General features: G+C 33.7%; 2 protein-coding genes across 2 annotated transcripts in view; both read left to right on the top strand.

Moving 5' to 3' along the window:
* Positions 1–316: 316 nt before the first annotated feature.
* Positions 317–7,458, top strand: HELRODRAFT_194654 (hypothetical protein; the record flags this gene model as incomplete). Its single annotated transcript, XM_009033449.1, has 6 exons — positions 317–479; positions 733–878; positions 1,320–1,433; positions 1,942–2,090; positions 5,650–5,692; positions 6,342–7,458. 6 exons carry the CDS (start codon positions 317–319, stop codon positions 6,414–6,416), a joined length of 690 nt encoding a protein of 229 aa, XP_009031697.1. The 3' UTR covers positions 6,417–7,458.
* Positions 7,459–11,530: 4,072 nt separating this feature from the next.
* The window catches only part of HELRODRAFT_182721 (hypothetical protein), a gene marked incomplete at both ends in the record, with an annotated part of 10,181 nt that continues 1,420 nt past the window's right edge, over positions 11,531–20,291 (top strand). Inside the window, 10 exons of the mRNA XM_009033450.1 lie at positions 11,531–11,577; positions 12,712–12,763; positions 12,831–13,021; positions 14,968–15,031; positions 15,189–15,504; positions 16,260–16,970; positions 17,043–17,155; positions 19,007–19,389; positions 19,744–20,104; positions 20,195–20,291. The exon at positions 20,195–20,291 is cut by the window's right edge and continues 66 nt beyond it. Coding sequence (XP_009031698.1) covers positions 11,531–11,577; positions 12,712–12,763; positions 12,831–13,021; positions 14,968–15,031; positions 15,189–15,504; positions 16,260–16,970; positions 17,043–17,155; positions 19,007–19,389; positions 19,744–20,104; positions 20,195–20,291 — 2,335 coding nt within the window. The remainder of the gene's footprint in view (positions 11,578–12,711; positions 12,764–12,830; positions 13,022–14,967; positions 15,032–15,188; positions 15,505–16,259; positions 16,971–17,042; positions 17,156–19,006; positions 19,390–19,743; positions 20,105–20,194) is intronic.

Below are 20,291 nucleotides of genomic sequence, written 5' to 3' on the forward strand. Positions count from 1 at the left end.
AACATCATAACTTTCAACCATTCATACTTGAGTTATATATCTCTTCATTTCATGTCTCATTAAGGATATTTGCTATGAATTGTGATCTAATATTCAGGCTGTAGCATAGAAAATTGTTTTAAATATATAAAGTTGTAGACTGTAGATCACACATCAGACAGGTGAAGTTGGTTATGTTTGCATTTTACTTACAAAAGTAGTAATGCCGAGCAAACATTTTCATGCCAAAACTGAGTGTATCTTAAATTACACATTCGCTCAAGCAATCATATACTAAAGTGCAATTGTATTTTCATTTGTTAACATTATGAACATAATGGATGAAAACTATTTGAAACAGTTGGACGCGATTGAAAGGATAAAACAGATGGGTGGACTGAAAAAGTCCAACCCGAACAGTGTGAGGAGAGACAGAGGTTCATTGGACTTCCAAGAAAGGATCAAAATGAAGCTGCATTGTGAAAGCCAAAGACATGCTGGTTGTTATAATTGGGTGTTGATGGGACTGGCGTGACGTTTTACAATGATGTTGATTAATTGGGAGAGTGGTGTGGATAGAAATGCTATAATGATTTGATGTATTTGATATATTGAAGTTTAAAAGGATTAGTCATTTTTTTCTTAGCTTAGAAGAAAATGAATGTATGATTGTTTCAGTGATTTTAAATGTTCCTGACGTTACTGTTATTGTTTATGGGAGCAACTATTTTTTCATGAAACACAAATTTATAGATACAATTGGAAAAAAGAAAAATGCATCCAGCAATGATGGTCCTCCAATGAAAAAATCTCGACTGTCTAACAGCTCAGATCTCAATGCCGATGATTTGGAAAAAGTGATCAATTCTAAATCCAAATATTCTGCTTTAGTGGATATTGTAAGTCATATCTTTTTGTAGCAATGCTATTTGTTCTCGAATTGATATAGTGATGATTTTTTAGGTTTTCCAATGATAAGCTCATCATTATTATTGAAAAATTATCCTTTAGTATCTTCATTTTTTAAAATGATGCTATAAATTCGGTTTTGTGTATTGTATATACATGCAAAAATCAATATTGAAATAATTTAGCAACATTAAGAATAATCAGATTATAGAAAACTTGAAAATCTCAAAAGGTTGGGGAAAATTAAATACAAAAGAAAAAATTATTTTCTTGTCCACATTTAATCGCAAATAGAAGAGCAATTCGTTTAATTCCATCATCAAAATTTTTCATTGATTTGTAGATATTTCTCCACAGCTGCATGCATCATTCTCACACTTCTAATAATTCTAATAATAACATTCTAATAATTAACAAAAACGCATCATCAGCAACAAGAAATGAAGCAGAACGAATATTTTAATGCAATGGAAAAGACTGAAAAAATGGAGCAGAAAATGATCAACATAATGCAAATTGAAGTCAGAGCCGTTTCGTGCAAACAGGTCATCTGTCATTTCTTTTCATTTTTTTTTTCATGGCACAACATTAGTAATTATCTCGTCTGCATATATATTTTGTTCATCATGATTACATATTTCATCAAATTTTCATTGTGCTACTTCTCGGATTGAACAATCTTTGATTGTTTGGTAAAAATATATCAAAAATATAGCGCAAAGAATGTTTTATGTACACTTTACTAAGAAAATGTAGATTAATTATTTTGTCATATTTGTAAACATAAATTATAATGATTGGTTTCAATGCTGCCCACATGAAACTCGAAGAATTGTTTTTTATTAGGTGCATGATTTGGTAATATTTAAATACGTGGATGCACTCTACTCCATGTGCTCCCAATGTTCGTTTTTTATCTTTGAGATATGCAAATATATGAGTTTTTATTTTAGAATAATTTAGTCAAAGAATAACAAAATATTTTGACAGCCATTGAATTGAATATCGATAAGCTTATATCACAAACTTATAACTTGATTCTACACTTTACAGTGTAAGTACACAGCGTTGACCCCGTCAGAACTTTGCAAGTCAGAAAACCATCAGCTTCTCTTCCACAAGGCTATCAAAAGGTTTTTCCAGTGCACCGCCTGTAAACAGAGATGTTACTCATTGGATCGTTTGCCTCTGAGAGCATGCAGGTATGTGGATGGTTGTCAAGGGATGGTTGTATTCACACTGGTATTAATGCATTGAGATAATCATTCTTTTCATTTGGCACTTGGTTGGTTTCTCACAACCAGAAAATAAGTATTTGCACTTTTTATTAAATGAAATCTAGCAAACCGGAGCTATGAAAGTAGGTAACCCGGGTTTGCTCTTGTGATTCTAGGGCCAAGTTGGTTGTGGATGAACCATGAAATAATGATTATGATCAGGTGACTGTAATCGTTACACTACATTATTACTTTATTATGGTGGTCAAAGATTAGTTACATTAGTTTCAACTTTAGAAAAATCATGCACAATAATTATATATATTTTTTATTTATTTCCTCTGTCGGTTGTCTCTATCTGAAGAGACCAAAATGAAAAATGTCCTGTCACCATCCGTTTTTGTCTTTCGCGATCTCTTCTAGTGTTATTCTAGTTCATCCAGTAGTTTTCCCGTGTATTGATAGCCCAGCTTTTTCCAAATCTCGACTAAGACACTCATTCCATCTCGTTTTAAGTCTGCCTTTTTATCTTTTCCCCTGTATTTCCAGATTTTTTTAGGTGTTCTGAATTTCTCCACCCTCATCATACGTCTTGCCTACTTTATTCTTCTCTTCTTTATAACATCACTAAAATTCATTTGTCCTGTTCTTTTCCTGATTTCCTCATCTGTGATATAATCCTTGTAGCCAATTTGCATCATTCTTCTGATACACATATTTTTGCAGGCTTCCAACTTTTTTTCCATGCTTCTCGTTAATGCCGTTATGACCGTGACATTGCCATGTCTGAACTTTACCCGGATTTGGATTATTCTCTCATTCACGAAATTCACATCCGTTGCCGTTTTAACCAGCTTGGTTTCTATTGCTAAGGATACTCCCTTCTCATGTTTATTTCCAATATCTGGTCCGCAGTATTAGAATATATATCCATGTGACGTCGTCTTACCACTTCTCGTCCAATGTGATTCACTGATCCCGCATACTGCGGATAATTGCATTTCTAACCAATATATATATGTGTGTGTGTGTGTGTGTGTGTGTGTGTGTGTGTGTGATTGTGTATAATGCGAATCATGTGTCGCCCAACATAGACTCCTTGTGGCAGACCTGGTTGTCGAACTGTCAAAACATAAGTCTAAACAAATGCCTCGGAGAATCAAAACGTGGAAGCTGAAAAGCAATATTCATCAAGAAAAATTTCAACAGATTGTCACCACACAGTTAGACCACCAATCGCAAGCCAGTACAGATTGGAGTACATACAAAACAGTTTTGATAAACGCTGCAACTACAGTTTGTGGGAAAACTGGTACAAAACGTCAGCATGAACGTGACACTTGGTGGTGGAATGACAGTGTACAAAATGCAATAGCTGAAAAGAAAGTTGCATACAAGCAATGGCAAAAATCAAAGTCTGTTGATGACCATAAAATTTTCCGTGAGAAGAACAACCATGCAAGACGTCAAGTTGCACTGGCTCGGACAGATCAGTGCAGAGAGTGGCTCACTAAAAGCAAAGGTGAACAAATGAAATCTCTAAATCGTATAGCAAAACAAGCAAAGCGTACGAAAAAAGACATAGTTGGTGCCTCATGTATCAAAAATGAGATGGTTCTTGAACAAGATGAGATCAAGCTACAGTGGAGAGAATACTTCAACCGTCTGTTAAACGAAACAAATCCCATCAGTTTCCGATTCCAGACATCACTATAGAGGAGCTTACAGAAGCTCTGAAAGCTATGAAGGATGGAAAGGCAGCAGAGCCCTCTGGACTCACAAATGACATTATCAAAGCATCTGGTGCTGCAGGTATCCCAACGTTACTACAACTTTGCCGTGAAATCTGGAGAAATTACTAAATGCCGACTGAGTGGAACTATAGCATGACAGTCCCGCTATACAAAGGCAAAGGTGATCCATTGAACTGTTCATCATATCAGGGTATACGTCTGTTAGAACACTCCCTGAAAATTGTCGAGAAAATCATTGAGAGAAGATTAACGTCGTGCATCACAATCGGAAATTATCAATTTGGTTTCCCAGCGGGGAAATCAACAATTGATGCAATTCAAATCCTTCGGCAACTGCAAGAGAAGTACCTCGCAAAGCATCAACAACTATCACACATTTTTGTAGACCTTGAAAAAGCATTTGATCGAGTTCCCCGTGAAGCAATCAGGTGGAGTCTACGTCGACAACTCATTCCAGAATATCTTGCTCGACTTGTGATGGAAATGTATACGAATACTAAGACTCTTGTCAGCACAACGGTTGGAAACACAGATGCATTTGACATCGGCGTTGGAGTTCACCAAGGCTCGATTCTCAGTCCACTGTTAATTATAACTGTGATGGAAGAAATCACAAAACCGATACGCACTGATGACATTTGGAATCTAATATATGCTGATGATATCGTTTTAACAGCCACGTCTGAGCAGAATGCAGCACAGATGTTTGAAGATTGGAACACTAGACTCGCCGATCATGGATTCAAAGTCAACATCAGCAAAACCAAAGCAATGAACACTGGTGAACCCATCCAATCCACATCTACTGGACGATGGCCCTGTTCAGTTTGTAAAGCTGGTGTAGGTAACAATTCAATCAAGTGTCAGCAGTGTAACCAGTGGTGTCACAAACGTTGTTCAAAAATAATTGGTACTTTATCTAAAGTGTCCAATTTTGTTTGTCCTGCTTGCATCAATCCACAACAACAAATTTGAAATAGCAATGTTTTTGAAGCCGTTAAGGTAGAGAAAGTCACATCGTTTCAATATCTAGGGGATGTTCTGGATTGTACTGGAACAACTGAAGCTGCCGTTCGAGCACGCATACGTGCAGCCTGGAATAAATGGCATCTCCTTGCCTCTATATTGATGCGGCGTGACATCCCACTACCACTACGATCAAGACTTTATAAATCTGTGATACGTCCGGTGTTGTTATATGGTGCAGAAACATGGCCAATGACAACCAAACTGGCACAACAACTTCAACGAACCGACATGAAAATGCTCCGATGGATGCAACGAATTAGTCTGAAGGACCACATCAAATCTACCGAAATCCTGCGCCGTGCTGGTTTAGATGATATAAAAGACGAATGCCGGCAACACCGTCTGCGGTGGTTTGGTCATGTCAAACGAAGGGGAAACAGTGCCATAACTTCTCTTGCAGATGTTGAAGTACCTGGCACACGTCCCAAAGGCCGTCCAAAGAAGTCCTGGTCGCAAACAATCGAGCAAGACATGAAAGCTCTAAATTTAAATGAAATGGATACAACTGATCGTCTAATTTGGCGCAAAAAGTTGATGGCAAAGAGAACAACATCCTACCTCGGGAAACCGGGTCTCTGGACGAAAAACGAAGATTGATTGATTGATATGTGTGTGTGTGTGTGTGTGTGTGTGTGTGTGTCTGTGTGTGTGTGTCTGTGTGTGTGTGTGTCTGTAGAAAATTTGTAAATTATCAAAATTAACAATAGTTTATCAATTGTGGCTTAATAATCTTTCATGGAATTCAAATATTTTTTATAAAGCAACTGCGGGGCTGAATCGTTTGAAAGGACCGGCATGATGAACGTTAGTGCATCTATATGTTAAATTATTTTTCAATTTCATTACAAATCGGTTGATGCTAAAAATGCTGATGCTATTATTAATCCTCTATGATTCTTATTTTGCAATATTATGGGTGTCTGTTATGCTTAATTAGGTTTAAGTAGGTATTGTTAATTATATTCTTATTTTGGTTTATAATAATTTTCATACAATAAAGTTCAAAGTTAAAACTTTATTCACTTGTGTTTTCCTTTGTTCCTCACAGTTTTTGTTTTATTGCTGTATTATATACAATTTTTCATTGTTTCTAACTCATTTGGAATTTTTATGCCTTTTTCATCAGCGACATCTGGGTAGCTCACTAGGTTTTTAATCAGTTTTCAAACTCTAATACTTTAATTCACTAATTTATAAAAAGTTTGATGTTACAAAAAATATTACAAATTTTTGGCTTAGACTTTATTCGTTCTAAATAATTATTGTTATTGCAGTTCTCAAAATTTGCTCACATTTTAAAAAGTTTTGATACAAAATTTTTGTTCTAAGTAATCAAAATATTTTTTATTTTTTTGGCAAATAAACAATCTACACAAAAATTTATATAGCGTCATTTATCTTTTCTATTATTGTATTGCATTATTTTGAATTTTTATGCTAATATATTTTATAGGAAAAGAAAGGACCAAAACTAGCGCATGAGAATCTCATACTCAGAGGAGAAGAAATGAAATACATAAATTCTTAATATTTACTGCATGTTTTTAATTTTTCATTGTTTTATATGTTTTTATGGATATAGAAACTATTTTGATATCTATAGTTATTTTAAAAGTTTTCATTGTTTCAGGCAAAATATAATTTATTTCTATTTTATATCCAATTTAAATATTTATTGAAACTAAATTTTATAATGAGCGTTTTAAAATGAACGACGACAACCAATCTATGCCAGGAGCCACTGATGACCGATCGCACCATCTTGCTTTCAAGAATTCGCTCGTTTCATTCATTTGAATATGATGACCTTAATTAACTGGTATTTGTTGGGAAGTAAAATCAGTTAATGCGTAGTATAAAAACACGTGTGTAGTTTCCATACAGTGACTGGAATACATTGGAATCATTACGATCTAGTAAGTTTTTCTGGCACCAACATGACCGTGGGAAAATGAAAAAGTCCAAGTCTTTTCGCCTACTTAACTACTTAATATTGTCTAAAATATCCGGAAACATTGTTATGAATTTTTATCCTCTTATAGCGTACTTGATAGAATAGAGTTTACTTGGTGAAAATTTTCTTGCTATTGCCACGAGTGAGAAAGATGAGCTATGAAGGAAAAGGACTGCAAACGAGAAACGAACCGCAGACAACAAGAAGGGAATGATTCTTTAAGAAACCAACTGCAAGTTAAATGAACCAAACGGAGACTGCAAAAACAAAGATTTCTTATAAGAAAGCAAACTAAAATGAACGGACCACGAACTACTGCTGCGGGAACTGCTAAAGAGCACTTAAAAAAGCTGCAAACACAGACAACTGCGGAGGGCGAAATAGTTGCAGAAGACGAGGACGCCAGACGTTCAGAGGACGCCAGGACCCAGAAATAAAATTCAACCGTGAACTATCAGTAAGCGCAAAGACTTTATGGTAACAATATATATATATATATATATATATATATATATTATATATGTTGGTAATAGACCATAATTTTTACAATATTCTATAAATTTTATAAAGGTAAAAAGCTTTATTGTTCTATCATGCATAAAATAAACGAAAACTTTGATTTTGAACTCAAGAAACTTGAGAATAAAATCATCACTTTATTTTATTTTATCATAAAATTATTTTTCTACGATCATTCGTTAGAAAAATCTAAAAGTTAAACAGGAAGTTAACTAACGCCGAACATGCTGTAATTTTCATCAATAATTATATATATATATATATATATGTATGTATAACATTGGCGGATCTAGAAGGGGGCGCATACGCGCACACACACACACACATATGTATATATATATATATAATATTCTATAAATTCTACCGAATGTTTGGAGTTAATATGTTTGTAGTTCGTTTTTTCAATTTTTCTCACTAAAGTTTTTTGTGAACGTTTAGTTTATTAAAATTCAAAATAAACTTATTTTCCAAATTCATGCTGCAAATAAGGCCATATTTCGATTCCGAATGAATCGTCATCAGTGCTTTCTGCTATTTATATAGGGAAATATTGACTTTGTCAAAATGAATTTAGATGGAGATTGACTCTGTCAAAGTGAACTTAGATGGAAATTAGGTGTCAGGTTTCTTTATTGGCTGGTCATCTTCTTTGGTCTCCTTTTTTTCATCGATAGCATCATATTCATCTTTGTCACAATTTACAATGCTAGTTTTTATTACTTCTTTGTTTTCGTTGTTGGTTAGGCGCCGGGTTGGAAGTGAGGTTGTCATTTTTTGTTGTATATTTATTTTTGGTTTATTGATGTCGATTAGGACTGCTTCTGCAATTTTAAGATGCGTGTATTGCTGTTCTGGTATATTACTTTGGTGTTACCGTAGAGGACTTCACGGCTAATAGTGATTGAGTGTGTTGAGTCCAAATGAGATTTGATAGCACCACTCTGTTTATGCATCGTAAGCCTTCTAGTCAATGAGGTAGTAGTAATCCCGATATATGAGTCATGTTGACGTGCACAGCCGTCAAAGGGGCAATTAAATTCATATATTACGTGATTACGCCTTAGCACAGAGTTATCTCTAGGACTACAGTTGTTTTTCAGTATTAGGTGAGACTTCTTTTTATTGTTGTAATATATTCGGAGTTTAACTTTATTATTTGGGTTGGTTGGTGTGACATTTTTATTGATGTTATGTTTAAGAATAGCTTCATCTACTTTGTATGCAGTTGACATGTGATTTCTGTAAAACAAGATGATGTCGTTATCTTAATTGTTGGTACTATGAAGGTTATTGTTGTGTAGTTATTTGCCTTTAACAATCTTTTCAATAGAATAAGTCTTATATCCATTGTTTACAAGCAGGTTAGTGACTCTTTTTAATTCGGCGTCGCGGTTTTCAATATCGGAAAAGTGTGTGAATGTCCGCTTTACAAATGATTTTATTGTGCTGTCTTTAAATTGTTCGGTACATTCACTTTGTCTATTTAAACAAATTCCTGTATTTGTTTCTTTGACATAGACCGCAGTCTTGAATCGTTTTTCGCCACGGGTGACCAACAAATCGAGGAAAGGTAAATGTTCTTTTTCAATTTCAATGGTAAATCTTAGTTTTGATTTGTTTAAGGTACCAAGAAGTTGGGTGATTTGTTCAGGATCGTTATAGAAGACAAAGATATCATCAACGTATCTAGCGTAGATATTTGGTTTTAAATTTGCATTGTTTTTGAAGGTCTCATTCTAAAAACTGGCAAATAGGACGCCAAGTGGGGAACCCATAGCGACACCATCGATTTGCTTGTAAAGTTTGCCTGTGGGGCTGTGGAATGGTGCTTCGGTAGTGCAAATTTGAAGAAGGGACTTCAGTTGTGCTTTCGGTATGCTCAATGGAACTATATCTGAGTGGTAAACGGTGTTGATAATTATGTCAATTGTATCATGAATTGGTATATTTGTGTATAGTGATTCAACACCCAGAGAGGCAATAAATTTGGATGGTTTATTAATGCTGAGGAGATTAATAAACTCACGGGAAGATTGTAGTGTGTAATTGTTTGGAATATATGGAATTTTGAAAACAGATGGGTCTTGAGATCCGCTCTGAACTTCGCAAGTGATGGAAAAGTAGTCAGAGAAGTAGGTAGAGAGTTCCAGAGAAAAGGACCAGAAAAAGCAAAAGCAGATTTGGCAAAAGAGTGTTTAACACGAGTTAAGAAAAAGCGAGAAAAAGAAGACGATCGTAAACCGGGGCGTTTAGGTTCAATTAATATATCTGATAAATACTTAGGAAATAATTTATATTGAGACTTATACATGAACGTGCAAATTTAAAAAATTATTCTATATTTTATAGGTAGCCAGTGCAAGAGAACAAGATATGGAGATATATGAGAAAAGAAAGGGGCACGAGCAACTAGACGAGCAGCAGAGTTAAAAGCTTTACTTAAAGGATAGAGTATAGAGTCAGGAAGACCATAGTAGAGCGAGTTAAAATAATCAATCCTAGATAAGACTAACGAAGTAACAAGAAGGAGAAGAGTAGGATCATCAAGAAAAGGCAAAAGTTTTTTTATTCAACGTAGATGAAAGTAAGAGCTTCTAGCAACACTATTAATCTGAGAAGAGAGAGACATAGAAGAATCAAAGGTAAAACCTAGACTACGAAACTTATGAGAGACATCAAGAGTTTTAGATTCAAGTAAGATAATAGGAGGAATAGTAATAGAGTGTTTAGATTTATTAAAACAAATTAATTTAAACTTAGAAGGATTAAGTTTAAGACACATAGAGCCAGACCAAGCGATAATTGAAGAAAGACATAGAGATGAATTATGAAAAATACTATTGAGATTAGATGGAGGAAAAGAAGTATAAATGTAAGAATCATCAGCATATAGTTGACTAGAGAAAGAAAAGTTATTAATAATACGAGGTAGTTCAGAAGTATAGAGTATAAATAGAAGAGGGCCAAGGATAGAACCCTGAAGTACCCCGAAAGTAAGAGTAGAGGAGTTAGAAGTAGAATTATTGAGAACAACAGAAGAAAAACGATTACAGAGATAAGAAGAAAACCAAAAACAAGAATCAGTAATATTAAAAGAAAGATGCAGCACTCTCAAGAGAATAGTATGGTCAACAGTATCAAAAGCTGAGGAAAAGTCAAGAGCAAGAAGAAGAGTAAGATTACTATTGTCACTAGAGAGAAGGATATCATTGTGTATTTTAAGTAAAGAAGTTTCAGTACTGTGAGCAGTAAACCAAATAAACAATAAACCAAAAATAAATATACAACAAAAAATGACAACCTCACTTCCAACCCGGCGCTTTAGTTAAAAAAATTGAAAAAACGAACTACAAACATATTAACGCCAAACATTCGGTAGAATTTATAAAATATTGTAAAAATTAGGGTCTATTTTCAACTTATATATAATTATATATATATATATATATATATATATATATATATATATATATATGTATATATGTATATATATGGTTCTTAATTTTTTTATGATCCTATGTATATGTATAAGTAGGGAAATTTTATGTATATGGTATTTTGCGGTTATGTATCAGTTCAATCAATCAGTTCGCATATTCGTACACCAGGAAAAAGATAATAGATACGCATAAATATTATGCTAATGCATGTAATAAAACAATTAAAAATAATTAAAATGAATAAAATAAAAAAAATGAATAAATATTTATCAATGAACTATAAAAATGTGCGAGGGTGCTTTCTGGGGCTGGTGTAAGTATTATAAGAATATGGTATATATGGCTTGCTGCGTAATGTTGAATTTGGCAGCTCTCCCCATCGATATAATATATATCTAGGATTAAATATATCTATGATTATTCTAATTATGTGTTTACGATTATATATCCATGGCCCTCCCTACAACATAAAAAGACCGAAAATTTTAAGTCCGTACATATTAATGTGTTTGCTGAACCTACAAATTCTATGGCTTTCATATTGTTTTATTTTATATCGTCGTAGTGTCGCTCCTGGGTTGTTGCTTCTGTCATTTCTTGATAGCTACGTTTCGTTGATTTTAATATTAGTATCGCAAATTACATTTGATAACTTTATGTATTATATTTTGTATAATATTATTTATTTGGAGCAAATTTTTACACTTCAATCAAATCGAAAGAAAAAAAATGTCCAGACGAGGTCCCACTCGAACTTTTGATGAGGATGATGATAGGTGATTTGAAAAGTTTATTTTATTCATTTTAATTAATCCGCTTTTTACGTTATAAATAATTGTAAAATATGATTGTGTAAAGATAAACAGATATTAATAATAATCACCCAAAATCTGAATGCAAATGATATGTAATGTTTGTGGTTTCATAATTAAAAAAGTTTATAATAATATTTTATAATTATATTATAAGTATATAAAGTTTATTTTATAAACTATTACTATGATAAATAATAAATAACTTAATTTTAATAATTACTCAAGCAATTAATCCTCAACAAGATTAATTCATTTGATTAATCATTACTTTTTTTTTACAATTTGCTTTGCTATTTTGTTTTGAAATCATTTATCTCTAAAAGTTAAAATTATTCATTCATGGTGAAAAAATTTTTAATTTTATGTGTATGTCACAGTAAAACCTCTCAGTTTATTTAAAAATAATATCTAAAAACTTGTAATTAAATGTAATTTAAAAAACTTGAGAGGTTAATAAACCCTGGTAACAAAATTTTAACCTTAATATCAGGAATTGTTTAGGCAAGTTTGATATTTAGTTGATCATTTGCTGTAATAAGAATAAATATCAGCACTAATTTTGTATGGTAAAACGTGAGATAGGTACTCCTATGGTATCGTCCATGTTTACAAACAATCATAATGTACTTTTAATAAATTAACTCCGCCCATTTTGAATTATCTAGCGCCTGATTAATTATGATCTAAATGATCTAAAAAACTTACCTAACTTGTATTAAATTACTTACCTAAGAATTAACTTGTATTGAATTATTTTCAATTTGATATAAATAAATAATCAAGCGCTAGATAATTCAGAATGGGCGGAGTTAATTTATTAAAAGTACATTATGATTGTTTGTAAACATGGCTGATACCATAGGAGTACCTATCTCACATTTTACCATTTTGTATTACATTAAGTTCTATTCAACAACTTCAAGCTTTTGTAACTTAACATTTTGAATGGCACCCATCTGTTTGAACTTTTATTTTAGTTTTTTTAATTTCATTATTTGTTGTTTTTCAATTTTAGTTGAATGTTTTTTATTCAGCTAGTTGATTAATTTATCTGAATTAGAAAAAAGTTAATATAATTATGCTTTAATTTTTTAGTGAGGAAGAATTGTTGGATGACTTTTCCATTAATGCATTTACATGTGACCAGGTTAATTTTTTTATTCATAAGAGTTATAATCAATCATAATTCAGTGATAAACTTTCATTTTATAAAGGACATTGATAGATACGACGAGGATGAACTTTTAGGGGCATCTGAAGATGAAAGTTTTGAAAAAAGCACTAAAGTTGAGGAGGACCATAATCCCATTCAAAGTTCTTCTCAATTAACAAAAAAAATCAATGAAAATAGAGAGGTTGCTGCAGTGGAAAATGAAAACTTGAACAAAGATGAACTTGTGAGGTGGTATGCTGATCATCCTGAATTTTTGTTTGTTAATGTTTTTTTTCCAATGTTTGTGGCTAACTTTATTTATTTCTTTATTTTTGAGGTTTAAGTTAAAGAAATTCTAGTTTTTCTTAAAAACAAGCAAATATAAATAAAATAAAATTTGTTGTTTAATGAAAAATGACCTTTTGAGATAAACAGAAACTATACGCTATAACAAATGTGACAACTGAAACTAACGATTAAAAGTAATTGAATAAAAATTCTGGTAAGACAAGAGCAGAATTATATATTTAAAATAAATTTCTTCTGCATGCTCCCACGTTTGCACATGCAAACACATGAGCACAAATACATACATATATACACACACACACGGGCGCACGCGCACACACTTTGAAAGATAGCGCTAGCAGGAGTATGTCAGTAACTATATGCCAATGGTGGCGTGATGGTGTAAGGTGCCTGGCATTGTTGATGCAGTGCTCGTGTTCGAGTGTAAAGAGATCCCTGTCTATCAACTGCAAAAGTGTGATGCGTTGATTCACTTGTATTTATACACTAGGTGTTGTTGTAAAAAACAATCTCTGAGGAATATCTAAGAGAGAATTATAAAAAAAAGTTTTCAGAAGGCATAACGTTGGACTAATGGTCAATCTAAGAACATACAATGATTTGGTGGTCCGATTTTGATACATGGAGTGGAGTTATGGGCATTGACGAGAATCATAAGTTTAGTTAGATGCTTGCGAGAACATGTGGATCAGAAGAATGATGGAAATTGGTTACAGGGATCCATATCACGAATGAGGAGTTCAGGAAAAGTACAAGACAGATGATTTTATCTCTTTCACATTGGTAGAGGCAGGTACTGCAGCCTTAAAAAATGTGTAGATATGCTATTCTCAATGACTCTAAAATCTTTCAACCAATATGCTTCGAAACCTTTGGACCAACCGACAACAATACCCATCTGTTTTTAAAAGAACTTATTAATAAAACTATCTTAATATCGGAAAACCCTTTGGATAAAAACTACATTAAAGAATATAAATCAGTTCTGCTCTAAAAAATTTAAATCCTTTTTATATACTTGATGGGGCTTTAAATAACCTTTTTGTGCGTGACCCAATAACATAGAGGATAGCAGAACCTGACAATGATTATAGCTCCATCAATGGCTAGTTAGTCAACGAAGGGTCATATATGTATATATATATATATATATATATATATATATATATATATATATATATATATAACAACACACGTTTAGACGACATTTTCCCCGAGATCGGGAGTTGCCGTTTGGCTACCTATGATGAAACCGAAATACCCCTCGACGCCATTCACATCTGTCACTCGCCTCAGTATCACGCAACCCCGCTTTCACTCTGTCCTTCTCCACCTGCTCTATCCATGCCTATCGCGGACGACCCCTTCCTATCACTCCTTCAACCTCGAACTCCAACGCTCGTCTAATCCCGACCCTTTCATTTCTTCTCAACACATGTCCATACCACCACAATCTCGATCTCCTTATCAATGTTACAATGTCTTGTATAATTGATCAGATTGCATGCAAATGGGCAAATATATATATATATATTTTTATATATATATATATATATATATATATATATATATATATATATAAGTTGGTAATAGACCATAATTTTTACAATATTCTATAAATTCTACCGAATGTTAAAAAACGAACTACAAACATATTAACACCAAACATTCGATAGAATTTATAGAATATTGTAAAAATATATATATATAGTCTACATTTATTTGCGCATGTGCATGTAATCTGATCAATTATAATGAACTAAAAATGATTAATTTAAAAGTAATGCTAATATAATTTATAGTAGTTTAGTTTATATGAGAATATATAAACACAGTGTTTAAAGATTGTTAATAATAAAATACTGATAGATAAATGAATAAATTTATAGCTCCGGATGCTATAAAGATGATGCAAGTAAATGTGATATTCATCATGATAAATCAAAATCTCAGGTTAGTTGTTTTTGAACAAAATTAATAAACTCCATAATTTGCTTATTTTGTTAATTCTTAATTTCTCCAAATATTAATATGCTACATGATCTCGGTCTTCATCTTGTTACATTTTGCAAACTGGCTAATTTAAATAAAAAATTTTGTGAGAGTACAGGTTATACAGGTTGCAGATACTGGAAATACAAATGTATTTGCAAGTGAATTTCCAAGAGAATCAGGTTTAAAAACTGAAGACTCTAGAGAGCTGAATGTTAAATATGAAAATGATGATATACAGAACAGTTATATTAGTGAGGATGACTATAAACATAATGATGAGGATGATGAAGAAGAGGAAGACGATGACGATGACGGTGATCAAATGCATAAGAGAGATAGGTTCAAATCAGAAAGAGATTCATTCAAATTGCTTCCAAAATTTTCTGGCCCAGACAGGAGTAATAAAAAATTGCCAATTCCTGAAACACTAGGTAGTACAATGCATTTAATGATTGCCTTTTTTAAAAATTCATGAATTCGTATTTCTCAAACTTCACTGTTTAGATTTTTTTTTAAATATTGGAATGTAATTTTTTTTAAATTTTAGTAATTTGTTGCTTTACTACTAATGTATCGTGAATCACTTATAGCAACCAATTGTCTTTTTACGAAACTCTTCTCTCATATATTAAAATCTCATTTCTGTGTTAAAATTTGAACTTCATAATTGAGCCAAGATTCATAATTGAGCTGAGATTCGAAGCAACTAGTTGAACTTCATGGGTGTCGACTCATAAACGGGTTTAGTTGCTACAATATTTTAAAAATCCAATGGTCAATTAGTAAATTATTTTATGGATTTTAGTTCTCTGCAATAACGTTCAAACTTTTGAAATTTGTCTTGATATTTATTCATATAAGTGTTATTATTATTGTTGTTATTATTATTTAAACTATTATTATTAATATTATTATTATTGTTGTCGCAAATTTTGTGTGGTATGGTATGTGATTATTCCACCATAAGTGGCTGTTGAAATAAATTATGCTTGCAAAAGTTCTTGAAGTGACAATTATGCCAAGGTGAATAATCTAAAATTTTTCTATATCTTTTTTTACTGTTTCAACAGTAGGTATAAAGATAAAGCCATCAATAATTTTTACAAAAAAATATTTAAGAATAAAACTGAGTGCTGAATAAAATCACTTAACATTTTCTATTGTTCTATGTAATCTTCAAACTTAGAGATAAGCAAGGAAGATCAGAATGAAATTAATAAATTCATGAATCCTAAAGCCAATGTCTCAAACAAGTATAGCAGCAACTATAGTAACAACAGTGTTCGACATCAGCAGCAAGCACAACACAGAATGAGATCCGCTGGTTTCAGAACATTTGGTCCACAATTTGCTCAGCAAAACATAATGTCCCATCGTTTCAATTTTGTAAGAGGACATATGAACAGGACTCCCCTAATCATGAACAGCACAGGCAGCAATATTAACATGATGAAGGATAATGCAATTGTAAAAAGTTTAACCAATGCAGCTGTCAATATTCTGGTGGGTGATGATGGAATCTTGAAAGATAAACAGCTGAGACAAAAAGAACTTTTTTTGAAACAGCAACATCTACACCAACAGGGACATTTGCGCCAACAACTGCAACAACAGCGGTTGCAACAGCAACTTCAGCAACAGCAGTTACAACAACAATTACAACAACAGCAGTTACAGCAGCAACAACAACTGCAACAACAACAGCAACAATTGCAACAAAAGTTTCAACAATTAAGACCACAACGACTTCAGCAACATGCAATAACGTTGCAGCAGCAGCAACATTCTCAACAAATTATGAATCAAACAAGATTTCAAAGGTCTCTAAATGAATCACAACCATTGCCCCAGCAACTCATTGAAAATGTAGACAATGTTCGCTTCAGACAACCTCTAGGTACTCAGCAGCCAGTGCGAATGCATCAACAAATTCCCACACATCCCCGATTTCATCCTTCTCCACCCACAGTTGCAGCACCCCCTCCCCATCCTAGACTGGCTCAGTTTGTTCCAGCACACACAAGAATGGTGGTACATTCTGACTCTGTGAGACAATCAGTGCCTGTGCTGCAACCAATTCAGGTTTTATTTATTTATTTTTTTGTACAATGACTTTTCTTAGAAGTATTCAAATATAATTTGTTTTTTTCTTAGTTATATTTCTTTTTCAACATACAAAATTTTTATTTTAACATGTTATTTTTAAATTTATAGCAATAAAATTAATATTATAAAACATTTTTTAATTTATTTAATAAACTAAATAATAAATTACAATTTGTTATTTGAAAAATAGATAAATTGAAATTAATAAATTCTATAGCAGAAGAATTTAATGAAAATTATATATATATATATAACGGAAATTATTGAGTTGTTTTCGCTTCGCTTCACATGGCCAAACCATCGTAAATGATGACGACGACATGCATCCTTCAACGTGCACAGTCCCGATCGGTTCAGGATCTCGGTGGTATGGATATGGTCCCTTAGGTTAACATGCTGCATCCAACGAATCATCTTCATGTCAGTTTGATGAAGCTGCTGTTCGAGTTTTGTTGTCATCGGCCACGTCTCTGCACCATACATCAGATCAGAACGTATAGCTGTGTTATATAGCTATGAGCGCAGCGGTATCAGTACCGGTATCAGTACGCCGCATCAGTACCGAGGCAAGGAGGTGCCATCTGCCACACGCCGCACGTATGCGTCCACGAACAGCGGCATCAGCTGTTCCAGTACAATCAAGCACATCTCCCAATTACTGAAATGAAGTAACAGTTTCGATCCCGGTAATCGTATCATCATCTGGATCCCGTTGTCGCGGGTTGATGCAGGCGGGGCATACGAAATCAGTCACTTTCCTCAGTGAGCCGGTAATTTTCGAGCATCGTCTGTGACACCACTGCTGACATCGTAGGCATTTGATTGAGTTGCTTCCAACTCCAGCCCCACACACCGAACATGGCCAATGACCAGTGACCACCGGCTCAGCGGTACCACCGGTGATCATAGTTTTTGTTTTGTCAAGGTTCGGCGAGCTGGGTATTCCAGACCTCAAACTTTCTGGATGCCTCTTGTTCCGAGGCCGCCGTCAGGACGATATCATCTGCATATATCACATTCCATATGTTATATGAGCATATCGGTTTGGTTGTTTCTTCCATCAACGTCATAAAGAGCAGCGGGCTGAGTATTGATCCCTGATGGACGCCGACGTTAATGCCAAATTCATTCGTGTTACCGGCTGTTGTGCTGACCAGAGTTTTTGTGTTACAGTATGTTGCCATAACCAGCCAAACCAGATATTCGGGAACAAGTTGTCTACGTAGATTCCACCTGATTGCTACACGAGGCACTCTGTCAAAAGCCTTCTCCAAGTCCACAAAGACATGGAACAGTCTCTTTTGCTTTGCCAAGTATTTTTCCTGAAGTTGACGAATGATATAGATAGCATCAATGGTGGATCTCCCTGCCAAGAAGTCGTACTGGTAACCACCTATTGAAACACCTGACAACAGTCTTTTCTCAATGACTTTCAATAACTTTCAGAGGCTGTTCCAGAAGACGTATGCCCTGATATGAGGAGCATTTCAGTGGGTCTCCTTTTCCTTTATATATTGGCACAGTTGTGCTACTGTTTCATTCCACTAGTAGTATCGATTTACTTCACATCTCCCAACAGATGTATTAAGAGGGCTCAAATAAAATAAAAATATAAAGCAAAAATTAAATAAAATATATAATAACTCGAATAATTATAAAATATTAAATGCGAAGTTACATAAAGTGTAAGTTAAGCTATATGTGAGAGCGCTAGACTCCAATGAAAAGAACATGCTTAAATGTGTTAATGATACAATTGAAATATTTTGAAATAATGAAACTTATGAATTAAAATTTTAAATTGATTCAAAATTGCTTTCATTGCAGCAGATTCGTGATCCTTACTGCCAGGAGGCAGCAACAGTAGGAGCACAGATAATGCAACAGCAGCCACAGGTGATCATCAGACAGGAACCCTCTTACAACAGCATGGCACCACCCCTATTGCAGCAACAACAATCTTCATCTTCACACCAGTACACTCCAAGACCGATGATTCAACCTATTATTCAACAACAGCCTCCGCAGCATCTACAAACAATCATACATCAGCAACATTCGCAACCTCTGTTCATCAAACCGCAGTTTCTTGAGTCTCAGCAACAAGCCAACTGTCTCCAGCAACAACAAGTGGTGGAAATGGTCGGACAACCCATAGAAACTGTTGTCTCAAGAAATACAAACAAGAACATTAAAATTAATAATACAAGGTCGTTAATCATTTGTTTCCTATATCTTGGTTGTGTTAATTGTGATATTCAAATTCATGGACAGCTGTGATTAAAAATTATGAAGAATGTTGGTTGTGCTTATTTTGCATGATTACAGGATGAAATTATTTTATAAAACACATTCAACCACAACACCAAACAACTGTACACAAACGTTTTTCAGGTCTGGCTATAATCTTAGATAATTTATTTGTCTTAGATTATTTATTAATTTATTTTGAAAAATGAAACTTTTTCTTTTATAACTATTTGCTTGAAAGCAAATAAGGTCAGCATCGCTCATATTTTTATTCATCATTTAACTTAAAATTTTTTTGTATTCTTTCTTCCCAGAGAAACCAACAAATCAAATGTGCAGCGAAAGCAGCAGGAACTTGTTAAGCCACAAATTGATGAAGTGCAAGATGTTCATGTGAAATCTGAATACGAACTAGAACATGAACGCAAGCTGGCTGAGAGAGCTAAACGATTCCTTCAACCATTTAAAAAACTTAACATTCCAACATTACTAGCAGAGGCTACTGCAAAGGTTTCAACAGTGAAATCAACACCTAAGCGACAACTACCAACAACCACCGCTGCACAATCGGAACCAGAGAGTCCAAATATTTTAAGCAAAAAAGCAAAGCTGTCTAATAGGAGAGTCATAAGCAAAGAAGCTATACAATCTCAACTGACTGCTAATAGTGATCAAGTAACCGTTTTTAAAATCCTTACCAATTTAATGTTTTTTTTTCTGGTTATTTTGCTTCTCGTTATTTCATCTGTTATATTGATTGAATAGGTCGTGGTGTGTGATGATGATTTAAACAAGGCTCTAGAACAACAGAAGTTGCTAAGGGAAAGGATAATGAAGAAGAAGGAAGAACGAAGACAACAGC

This window comes from Helobdella robusta (genome assembly GCF_000326865.2).
Source record: "Helobdella robusta unplaced genomic scaffold HELROscaffold_91, whole genome shotgun sequence".
Lineage (NCBI taxonomy): Eukaryota > Metazoa > Annelida > Clitellata > Rhynchobdellida > Glossiphoniidae > Helobdella > Helobdella robusta.